The sequence below is a fragment of the Amphiprion ocellaris genome, chromosome 18 (assembly GCF_022539595.1).
Source record: "Amphiprion ocellaris isolate individual 3 ecotype Okinawa chromosome 18, ASM2253959v1, whole genome shotgun sequence".
NCBI classification, from domain to species: domain Eukaryota; kingdom Metazoa; phylum Chordata; class Actinopteri; family Pomacentridae; genus Amphiprion; species Amphiprion ocellaris.
The window spans coordinates 10,044,639-10,057,067 of NC_072783.1; the positions used below are offsets into that span (position 1 = coordinate 10,044,639).

At 37.5% G+C, this 12,429-nt stretch overlaps 1 protein-coding gene across 2 annotated transcripts in view; it reads left to right on the forward strand.

Annotated features, from left to right (window-relative positions):
• Nucleotides 1–12,037, forward strand: part of ccr10 (chemokine (C-C motif) receptor 10) — a 30,782-nt gene extending 18,745 nt beyond the window's left edge. The window contains exons 1-2 of one of the 2 annotated variants that reach the window (XM_023297570.3): nt 1,423–1,626; nt 9,100–12,037. In XM_023297570.3, coding sequence (XP_023153338.2) covers nt 1,602–1,626; nt 9,100–10,214 — 1,140 coding nt within the window. In that variant the 5' untranslated portion in view covers nt 1,423–1,601 and the 3' untranslated portion in view covers nt 10,215–12,037. Of the gene's footprint in view, nt 1–1,422; nt 1,627–9,099 lie in introns of those variants that run through there. The other variant, XM_023297571.3, reaches the window with a different exon arrangement.
• Nucleotides 12,038–12,429: the final 392 nt, after the last annotated feature.

The following is a 12,429-nucleotide window of genomic DNA, read 5'->3' on the forward strand; positions in this document are numbered from 1 at the left end:
GGTTTTAAAATTGTCAAAAATGGCTCAAATTTCTCCAAAATAATTGAAAAACTCTCCAAAATTACTCCATATTTGTCCAAAAATTATCATGAGAGGGATATGAAAGCTACTGGATCAATAAAATAAATACAGCATGGCTCAGAAACAGTGAACAGAGGAGCAAGTTGTTGGAGATACATTCAGCATGGTGAAACATCTTTCTACAGCTGATGAACAGAGTAGAGAGAAGAAGTCTGGAGACGAAACAGAGAAATATTTAAATATCTACAGTATGTGGAGACAAAACGGCCACAAAGAGGCATAAAACAACAAAAAGGAGACACAAAATGACAAACTGGGGCACAGAACGACAAAAAAAAGAAAGAAAGCAACAAAAATATGACATTAAATGACAAATGAGACACAAAACAGATGAGAGACTGCGAGGAAAATCAAACATTCTGGATCAATAAAATAAATGCATCATGGCTCAGAAACAGTGAGCCGAGGAGGAAGTTGTTGGAAGATACATTCAGCATGGTGAGACATCTTTCTACAGCTGAGTACAGAGAAAATGCAGTAATATCTATAGTATGTGAAGCAAATATGTTTTTTCCAATGTTTGTAAAATAATTATCAAAGAAACTTAGCTGTTTTATGATTTATGAAACCATAACTCTGTCAAAAAAATGCAAAAATGTGCAATCCTTGGTGCAACTGAGAAACCATTAGTGATTCAGGCTGTGTTTACTTAGAGCAGACAATGGTGGAAACGAGCAAAAAAAATTAAATCGTTAAATATCTATAGCAGCTGGAGCCACCAGTGTTAGTAACATCTGAAGACAATGTTGAACATGTTGGTTCCAGGTTTTTAAAACTTCAAAATAGAAAGTGATAATATAATAGTAAGTGATTTATTGTAGTATAACTTTGCATGCTGCATTAAAAAAAAGACATGTTTGAGGTGTCCTTACTTCTAGTCATGGTTGTGCTGTTTCCATGGAGATGCAGGACTTTAGATTGCAGTAAAAATGGAGCAAAACACCGCCATAAACTGCTTGCATTTAAAGGGTTAACTAAATGTCATCAGTGAAACGTTTGACTGAAGGATGACTTGTGACTAAACAACGCCACAAACAACCATATAACCTCAGAAGGAGTCAAGAAAAGGTTATGAGCACTGGTTTTAGTAGCACTCAACAGTCACACCCAGGTGTGTTCGGGCACGTTTTGTCCGCTCGTTGAACCTGCAGCTCCATGCATTTTAATGAATTCAGTCTCCTTATAAGGGCATATTATGGATTTGTCACAGATAAAACTCCTGACACACCAAAGAATGTGAGTTCACGTACCTAGCAGAGATTAAAATTACACAAAACAACACAGAAGCCTTCAGTGCATCTGTTGATTGACAGCTCATCACCAAGCCACAGACCCATGACAACGCTAGAAACGCATCAGCAGTCTCACATCCGTCAGCGATACAAACAACCAACACTGGGGGTATGGCGAGGTCAGCAAAACACAGAGCGGGTGTCATTGGTTAAGATTACCCCACAGGCTCGTTTATAAGAGAGTCGGTCCCACAAATCTGGTTAAGAGACGGGAGCAGCACTTACGACATGCTTAACACCTCGAACAGCTCAGGTAAGGCACCTTAAGAAGATCAGGCCAGCTGCGAGTTTTAAATTAATGTCTAAGGTGTCTAGATTAGCAGATAAATGCAGTCTGTTAAGAAGTGTGCAAGCAAAAAGCATTAGGATGCATGCATGTGGGTAAAGGTACACCTAGAGAAAGCAAAAAAGGAGGATTTTTCAATAAATATAAATAAATTCTTACATTGAACAACGCCAAAGCTGAAAAGCAGCATTTCTACATAGATCTGCATGCACAAGTCGGTAAAAAAATAACATCACAAATGTAAAATTAGTAATTTTAAGGCAATTTACCTACAACGCCAAGCTGTCTGTGAACAGAAATAATTGCAAGATACATTCAGCATGGTGATGTTGCTGACATGGTCCAAAATGGCTCAGATTTCTCCAAAATAATTTAAAAAAACTGTCCAAAATGATTTCAAGTTGTAGAACATTTGAAAGGACTGTCCAACATGACGCCAGATTTGTTGAACATGGCTGAAACCTGGAAACTTGTTCAAAGTGCTTGAGAGAATTGTCAACAATGGCTCAAGTTCCTCCAAAATAATTCAAAAATCATCCAAAATTACTCAACATTTGTCCAAAATGATCATGAGAGGAAAGTCAAAGCTACTGGATCCTTTCTACATAGATTTGCATGCACAAGTCGGTAAGAAAGAGCATTACAAATGTAAAATTAGTCATTTTAATGTGATTTACCTACAAAGCCGAGCTGTCTGACAGTGTGGTTGTGATTCATCACAAATCTGAGCCCACGAGTGACTCACATTCATATGATTTGGGTTCTTTAAATGCAAGAATCTTGTCAGCTGGCCGAGCACACACCCGAGAAAACTCCAAGGTTGTGAAATAAATGTTAAATTAGAATAACTGGAGTGTCAGGAAGCAGCAGCCGGTCTTAAAGCGACACAATCAGTTCAGGAATAAATGTCAGATGTCAATAACAGTCTCGACTTGTAGAAACTGTTAAAAGTAAAAACATGATAATTATATGACGTGTGACGGTGTCGAGGTTAAAGCTGCTCAGGAGTTCCTACCAGGGTCTCACCCGGCCGTGAACAGTGACTAAAATAATGACTGCTGCCCACTCAGATGGTTCAACAACACACAGATCTCACTTTCAAAGTGATTGTAAAGGATTTAGAGTTCCCTGATATTGTCACGCAAGATGCTGTTAATGAAGAACTGTGGGCGATATTTAACGTAGGGTCTCAGTGAAATTATGCAAAATTTGAGAACAAATAAAACACTAAAGCAATCCTTAATATAAAAAAAAACTAATTCAGTTAAAGAAAAAGAATGATAAGTTTTTTGAGGCTTTTTTTTAAACTAAGCTCTTAGCGTGCAAAAACTATCACGACCTGGTTTCAGGAGGTTCGTTGAGTCGTTTGCTGCCTGATTTAAGAAACTAAAAATATATAAATAGAAATAAATTTATAAATGAAGAAACACTAAACATGCGCGTGCAAAAATTTTAAAAAATTATTTCTCCCTGTTGTGCATCTGATAAGCAAAATTTAGTTAAAAGAAATACAAACATTTCGACGTGTCATAAAAAGATTAAAAGTAATATTTAGATTGTGTGCCTTATTCTTTAAATTTAAATCCGAGAAGAAATACAATGTAAATTTAGAATAATTTTAGTTATTTAAACATCATTAGACATGTATGCCGTCACCTACAGAGATAAATAACGTGCGGAAAATGTAGCGTTATTAATAAATACGCTAAAAGTGACAGTTTAACAACTTTTTTCCTAATCTTTTAAATGTAGAAAACCTAATTTAATATTTAGATTTCAGATGTTTCGTGCTAAAACAAGCTGCCAGATTCATCTGTTTTAGTTTTTTTAGTGTGAATTAAGATGTGAAATTAGTCAAAGATGCATGTAGATGTCGAGATGAGTGTTTCATTTATCTTGAGGCAACGAAAGCATCAAAGGCAGAGCGAAGACCCTGATGAGTCAGAGCTGAAGGAGGAGAGGAATCACTGGCATGCAACATACTGCTGGTAGAATGAACAGTAGACACAAAAATACATAAAAATGTAAATATTTATCTCTAGTATATATAATAATGGGCCAGGAATTGATCCAGGTGGTTCTCCGTTATCCATCATTAGTTGTCTAAACTTAAAAAACTGCTGTTTTAGTGCTCAGTTTTATTAAATGCTAATAAGAGAATTGCCATTTAATTATTTTAATTCAGGAAGAAATCCAAATAAATAAAGAAGTAGGGGGTTTTGTTAAATTACTGCTTGAAACTGCACACTAGAAGCAATTTAATGCCAACCAAAACCGGCAGTTTGGGTTGTGGCTCATCAGAAAACGCATGACTCAATTTTAGATTCTCTTCAAGGAGACATTTCCTTTTCCTATCGGCCGCCAGAACAACAAAAAATCTGCTTATTTTTAAATGTAGTTTTTATTAATTTGTCCAAAAATTTTAATTTTAAGGGAGTTTTTTATGTGAAGTTACTCGGCGTAATATTTAACACAACTGTGGCTGAGTTTATATTAGGAGCTGCGCACTAAATAGAAATATTATCAAAGTCCCAATATGGCCAAAAGTAATATTTATATACAAAAAAGAAAAGAGTCATCATTTATATGAACCATTCCAGCTCCATCCTGTGGTCATATTCTCTAGATGAATATTCCCTGTTTAGTCCTGACAGCTGCAAAAGACAATGTTGGAAATTCAAAAATGACAATTCCTACTAAAATTTTAACTCCTATCGTAGTTACAGCTTCTTTTAAAATAAATCTGATTTTGTTTTTGCGTATTTTTCAGCCCTCGTCTGCATTTAACCCTTAGATGCTCCAGTGACTGGACCCTACACTCTTCCATAAGTGGGTCAAAAAATTACCTATATAAGAATTAATGTGTTTTTGGGTTTTTTTTTGCTATTTTTGTCATTTTGGTTCAGAACACTAACTTGTATTATTGTTTGTGTTATATTTTTGTCCACATGGGAATGTTTTCATGTTTGAAATATTTTTATTTTTCACTTTATAACAGATTTTGATAATTGAAAAAGAAGAATATTACACAGAACAGCAACGGAAGAACATCGACATCCATTTTGTTGACATTTTTTAACTCTTTTCTTCCACCTGTTGCTGCTCTCCATCCCTCAAAGTTTTCATCACCTCTTGTATGATTATTATCAGTGATAAAGAGATTATATTTAAACGACCTCACCTGGCATCTAAGGGTTAATTCCAAACTGAATTAATTCTCCGTTCATTGTCAGGCTTAAAGGGTGGACAACTACAACCACACTCACTGTTCTTCTGCCCAGTAAATATATATATATCCAGTTAAACAAAGACTTTCTACAGATATTTTCATCTTACCTTCAAGGGAAATTCCTTAATGTTTGTCCCCCACCAACAAGTAAAGACTAAGAAATGAATTTAATGCTGTATGTTGCCTCAGTGGCAACAGAAGCACACAGTGGGAGATGAAGTGATAAAAGGTGATTGTGGAAACTGGCTATAAAGGCTGTTGGCACGCGACACTGACTGATCTGTCAACCTTGAAGCTGCCCACAGTTTCCCCTGCTGCCAACGACCTGATGCCAGTGTCACGCAACCGGCTGCACTGTGACTAAAATATCGTCCTGCATACTCAAACCGAGGAGCACAGCTTTCAGCCTGATTGTAAAAGGCAGTTGGCATTTCCTGATATCGTGACGTGAAGCTCAGAACTGTGCTCAAAAGTCGAGCCAGGCTTCGTGTAAATAAGGACACTGCATGTTTTTGAACAGAAGTGGCATTTTGCAGAAGCTCAGAATGACTCAAGATATTCATTACTGCTATCACAGGAAGTTTTTATTAATGTACAATCTGGGCCCAAAGTCACTGCTTTCTGTAACTGTAAATGATGCTGAATATAAGAAAGTTAAAAAACTGAGTCAAGTAGAGAGATTTGAAGTGTCTTCTGAGCAGTTTAGCAAAATAATAATGCCATAAGTGGAATTTCTTTGATTGTTTATTGTACAGAATCGTGAAGTGGACGATAAACCACTTTTTGCAAAAAATCTAGGTCACAATCGTCAAAAGTCACAAACTTACTGAATTTAAGAGCTAGAACGATTAATCAATTAGATGTTAAATTAATCGACAACTATTTTGATAATTGATTAATTGTGTGAGTAAAGAAAAAAAGGTCATCCTCTTAAACTGTGACGAATAAAGTAACATTAATAAAAGAAACTTTAATAGGAGGCTTCAACTGCTCTTTATATCTACTCTTTAATATCACTTCTGTAACTGTGAATGACGTTAAAAACAAGCCTGAGCAGCAGGACGTAACTTCTTACAGAAAGTTAAATGTAAGGACGTTAAAAATCTGAATCAAGTAGAGAAACTTAAAGTGTCTTCTGAGCAATTTGGCAAAGTAATAATACCATAAAATAAAAAAAGGAAGAGCAAAAGTGGAACTTCTTTGATTATTTAGCATACAGAATCGTGAAGTGGATGATAAACCACTTTTTGCAAAAAATTTGCATCATAATAGTCAAAAGTCTTGACCTTACTGAGTTTGAGCTGAAACGATTAATCACTTACTTATTAAATTAATCGACAACTATTTTGATAATTGATTAATCAGTAAAGAAAAAAGGTCATCCTCTTAAACTGGAATCCCGTCCGACTGGTGACGAATAAAGTAACAATAATAAAAGAAATATTAATAGGAGGCTTCAACTAATGATTATTTTAATATCACTTCTGAAACTGTAAATGATGTTAAAAACAAGCCTGAGCAGCAGGACGTCACTTCTTATAGAAAGTTAAATATAAGAAAGTTAAAAATCTAAATTGTAGGAAAAAATCTGGATCATAATAGTCAAAAGTCTTGACCTTATTGAGGTTAAGAGCTGAAACGATAATCAATTAGCTGTTAAATCTAGAGCTGAAACAATTCCTCGAGTTATTTGAGTAATTTGATTACTAAAATTTCTCGAGGCAAATTTCTCGATCGAGGCTTTGTTTCATCAACTACATGCTAGACCCCGGACCACAGTCTGAGGCCGGACCCAGACTTCATTAGATACAAACCGGGTCCTATTTTAACCAGCGCAGCTTTTCTATTGTTTATGGCAGGATTGCCCAACCAGTCCGCGGTCTAAACGGTTGTCTAAACTAGCAGTCGGTGAACTAAAACAAGGACAGATTCAGCTGCTGCACAGCTTATTTCTCACTTCAGATGCTTTCAGAAATACTGTTCCCTGAAGTGTTTTCGAAATAAAAGAAAGTGTGTTTATCTGATGCATCTGCCAGACTGTCAAGCTGAAAGCTCGGTCACGTGACACGTAGCGGCCCGCTGAAGCTCATTCGCTGTCATGTGACAATGTTGTGGCCACTAGTGACCGCCCACCATGCATGCGATTTTCCGATGCGGCGCATTTACATGCGGGAAAAACGCATCTAGTGGACACGTACCTTCACTGCATGTTTTCAGTAAGTATTCAGGCACCGTGCCGGAATTCCGGCATGCCGCGCCGGCGTTTGGCTCGAAAAGAAAAAAAGATAGGACTACATTGCCAATCGAGTTCATCTACCAATGGACTGAGGGGAACGCAGCTTTTGCTGTCAACCAAAATAATATCACTAGCCAATGGGAAGTAGAGTGGGTGTCCAGGACGGTCATTTCTGTTGCACAGCGTGCTCACTTGCGCTTTTGATGCTGTAACGCGCATGCCTAGTACAGAATCCGATTACTCCATTAATCGCCAGAATAATCGATAGAGTACTCGATTACTAAAATAATCGATAGCTGCAGCCCTAGTTAAATCAATCGACAACTATTTTGATAATTGATTGATGTGAGTGAAGAAAAAAAGGTCATTCTCAAACTGTGATGAACATTAATAAAAGAAATATTAATAGAAAGCTTCAACTCATGATTATTTTAATATCACTTCTGTAACTGTAAATGACATTAAAAACAAGCCTGATCAGCAAGACGTCACTTCATATAGAAAGTTAAATATAAGAAAGTTAAAAATCTGAGTCAAGTAGAGAGACTTAAAATGTCATCTGAGCAGCTTGGCAAAATAATAATGCCATAAATTTGAAAAAAGGATGACTATTTCTCATACAGAAGATGAAAAAGACCTGTCATCATGTACCAAGCCGTGTTTAGATCCTAAAATCGGCACATATGTGTAATTTGTTGATGAAAAATGTCTCAAATGATTGATTTTTAGTAATCCATCACTATTTTGACAGTTGATTAATTGGTATGAGTGAAGTAGAAAATCAAAATCCTCTGAATCCATCTTCATAAACTGGAATATTGTCTAGCAGGTGACGAATAAAGTCAAGTAGAGAGATTTAAAATGTCTTCTGAGCAGTCTGGCAAAGTAATAATAACATAAATTTAAAAAAATGAAAAACAAAAGTGGAATTTCTTTAAACATGTATCATACATAAGTTGAAATAAACCTGTTAACATGTACCAAGTGTTACCAATATTAGTTTTAGTTTGTTTCCATACAGTTGTGCTCATAAGTTTTCATACCCTTGCAGAATTAGTAAAATATCTACCATTCTTTAATGAAAAAATGAATGATGTCTGAACCCTAAATGAAAGAAAAGTTTCTCCATGATCAGACATATGCTCTAAAAGAAAAAAATTGTCAAAATTTCACACATTTTCTCCTTTCCGTAAACATTGCCTGCAGTTCAGCCGAGAAGTCAGTAAATTTTCGTCACATGACTGTTGGTCTTAGCTGAGTCACTAATGGCTTCTTAGTTGCACACAGGAGCACAGATTATTGTGATTTAGATTAAATATCATGATTTTAACTTTCCAATCAACAGGTAAGTAGTAGTAGTAGTGCAATTTGCAGCTGTGATAACTGTGCAGTTGGTGATTTTATTTTTAACACCCCCCCCCCCCCCAAAAAAAAAAAAAAAAAAGATTTGGAAGTTGCAGCAATTCTGTGTATTTTAGCCACGTCATCATTCTCATTACAAGTCTTCAATTTTTACCCACCATTGCCTGCAGTTCAGCTGAAAAGTCAGTAAATTTTCATCATGACCGTTGGCTGCTGTTTCATTTATACCTCGATTTGATATTTCCTCATTTAACTCTGAAGGGTAATTATCAGTTTTTAATGTAAGGAAGAACATAAATCCTGTCATTATGTGGAGAAAGACAAACAACCACTAAGATCATTCTGCTAAAAGTTCGCTAGATTAGCTGAGCAGCAGCTGGCTTTTTGGTTGCACACAATTTTACATTTTATATATTGTTAAATGTTTATTTGGTGATTTAGATTGAATATCATGATGTGAAATTTCCAGTCACAGATAAGTGGTAGTTACTATTTGTAGCTATAATAACTTTGGCAGTTTTGGTGATTTTTTTTAAACGAAATAAAACTGATTTGCTGTGTATATTTTAGTCACATTGTCATTCTCATTACAAGTCTTCATTTTCCCCACCAGCGATGGATTACTATGAGTATCTGAACTTCTCTTTCTGGAACCAAACGAACGGCTCAGAGCCTGAAGATTATGACTTGTCCTCTGACTGGTGTGAAGCCGGCGAGGAGGAGTTCTTCATCAAAATGTTCCAGACCTGCGTTTTCTGCCTGATCTTCCCGCTCGGCATCGTGGGAAACTGCCTGGTGATCGCCACCTTCGCCCTGTACCGCCGCCTCCGCCTTCGCTCCATGACCGACGTCTTCCTGTTCCACCTGGCGCTGGCTGACCTCCTGCTGCTCCTCACGCTACCCCTGCAGGCTGTCGAGACCCACATGGGTTGGATCTTCTCGGTTCCCCTCTGCAAGCTGATGCGAACCTGCTACGCCATCAACACCTACAGCGGGCTGCTGCTGCTCGCCTGCATCAGCGTCGACCGCTACATGGTGGTGGCTCGAGCTCAGGAGATGCTCCGGTTTCGCAGTCAGATACTGACAGCCGGGAAGTTGGCTGCCGTGGGGGTCTGGCTCGTCGCAGTGCTCCTGAGTCTTCCTGAAATCCTCTTTTCTGGGGTGTCGGGGTCCGGCAATGAAGCTTACTGCGGCATGCAGAAGAGCGGACTGGTCAAGAAGGTCACCAATGGCGCCATCATCGGCATCTTCTGCCTGTCGCTCCTCACCATGGTAACCTGCTACACTTCGATTGCCCGGGTGCTGTGGGAAGGTCACGCTAACCGCCGGGGGAAGCAGTGGCATCGGCAGCGCACCCTGAAGCTGATGGTGGCACTGGTGCTGATCTTCCTGGTGTTCCAGCTGCCGTACACCGTGGTGCTGTTGCGTAAAATGGCGGGTCAGTTCTGTGGCTTGGTGCTGGAGTACATCACCTGCACGCTGGCGTTCGTCCGCTGCTGCCTCAACCCAATCCTGTACGCCCTGGTAGGCGTTCGTTTCCGTAAAGACGTGCTCAGGCTCATCCATGATTCGGGCTGTTCGTGCGGTGGCCATCCTGGGCCGCAGACGTCGAGCTCCACTTCGATCTCCGCCTCGTCGCCGGCCTTCATCTCAGCTCCAATGTCTCCTGAACGCAGCTACTCCAGCCAAGACACCATGATCAAGTTCCAGTTTCCAGCAGTTAAATAAAGTTCGTGAAGAGGACGATAAACCACTTTTTGTGAAGAATCTGGGTCATAATATTCAAAAGTCTTGATGTTACTGAGTTTTAGAACTGAAACGATTAATTAGTTGTTATATACTATTTTGATAATTGATTAATCGGTGTGAGTAAAGAAAAAGGTCATCTTCGTAAACGGAAATATTGTCTAGCAGGTGATGAATAAAGTAATATTAATAAAAGGAACTTTAACAGGAGGCTTCAACTAATCTTAGTTTCTCTATTAACTGTTCTTTAAAACTCTGGAAAAAAGCAGCAAATTGTCATGTTTAAATCATAAAATCATCAAATATTGGTGGATGAAAAGTCTCTCCAATGATTGATTTTTAGTAATTAATCACTATTTTGGTGGTTGATTAATCGGTGTGGGTCTGGAAAAAGGTCAAAATCTCTGAATCCATCTTTGTAAACTGGAATATTGTCCAGGAATATTGGTTGAATATTTTTTCAACATAATATTGAAAAAATATTCAACCAATGATTATTTTAATGTCAGTCGGTTTCTCTGTTAATTGTTTGTTCTATAAAACTCCAGAGAACAGCAGCAAATTGTCATGTTTCGATCCTGAAGTCAGCAAATATTTGGGATTTGTGGATGAAAAGTGTCTCACATGATTCAGATTTTAGCGCAGAATGTTGTTGTCAGATCAAACCGATTGACCAACGGTTAGTCAAGAAAAAAAGGTAAAAAAAAAACCTATGAATTAGTTTATGTTCATTTATCACAGTCTGGTCCTGACATAAACTTTTATGTTCTAGTTTTTGACATCCTCTGTGGCAAATGTGGTTTTTTTTTTGTTTTTGGGCGATAGAAATTATTCCTTGAATTAACTTGAACCTGGATAGAATATACCTGCTTCTTTTAGTCATTACTAGAGCTGCACAATTAATGGAATGAGTGTAAACAGTTAAATTTATTCCCAACTGTAATTTTTGTCAAGAAACGTCATCAAAATCCTCTGAATCTGAGTCTGAACTGTCGAACAAGAACTGTCAAAAAACTCCAAATGTCTTGTTTTGTTTCACCGAAAACACCCCAAAATATTCAATTTCAGTCACTATATGGGACAAAGAAAAGCAGCAAATTGGCAAATACTCGACATTTTGTCCATTACTTTTGTGCTGGGTGCTAGAGAATGTCAGTATTTGTGTGCGTGCTTGTTGGTTTGCATAATTTAATTTAAGGACACAATGACGACTCTCAGAGGCATGAAAGGTTTAACTTTGTGGGTAATTATACATTACTCTGGTAATAATTAAGCATCCTTGAGTGTTGATGAGACTGTGTTATCACTTGAAATGTCTTGAAAATCGCTATACAAGTAATATACATTATCATTTACCGCTAAAGCACAATATCAGTTGACATTTCAGTGGCTCAAATGTAGTATTTTCAGCTAATCTCAAGGGCTTATAAAGGGAAACAGTGATGTGTCGGAGGTCAAAATCCTGAAAAAAATTGTTCCAGGAACATGCATGTGGGATATTTAGACACGCTTAATCGCAATTTACTGTATGACTGCACAGGTTTACCCTCAGGTTGCACCTAAATGCGTACGTGTTTGTAAATATTGTGTACATAGAGAGACACTGATGACATATTTAAATGCTTTTATATTGTCTGAACCCTGAATATATATTTACAATAAATACAAGCTCATTTGCTTTTAGTTTTTTTTTTATATCAAGATGGCTTTTGTGAGCGCTATAAACATTTCCAGGCACATTTCACAGCATGAAGCAGCCTGTTAGTTTGCTTCTATTTATTGTAACGCAACAATGAATAACTTAAATAAACCTGATTGTTTGATGTATTTTACTGTAGTTTACTTCAGGAGGATTCAAGAAAAATGTGAAATTAATACGTTTATTTTACACATTTATAGTCGTCAAAGTTTACGACTATTTTTAGGGAAATGTATGTAAACTTCCACATTAAACCTTGGAAAGGGTCAGACCTGCAGCAGCACTCCTCAAGGTGAACAGAAACCTTTAGTTTATTTATTAACGAGTTCACAGCACAGTAAACCTGACGAAGCAGCTTCTCTCTGCTCACTCATCTCTGAAGTTTCTGCCTCCTTATCACCTGTTTACTGCGTAAATAAATCGCCTATATCTCTGCAGCATCAGCCAGCAAAGCCGTTTCTTTGTTTGGACACATTTAACGAGTGTGACGTACATTTA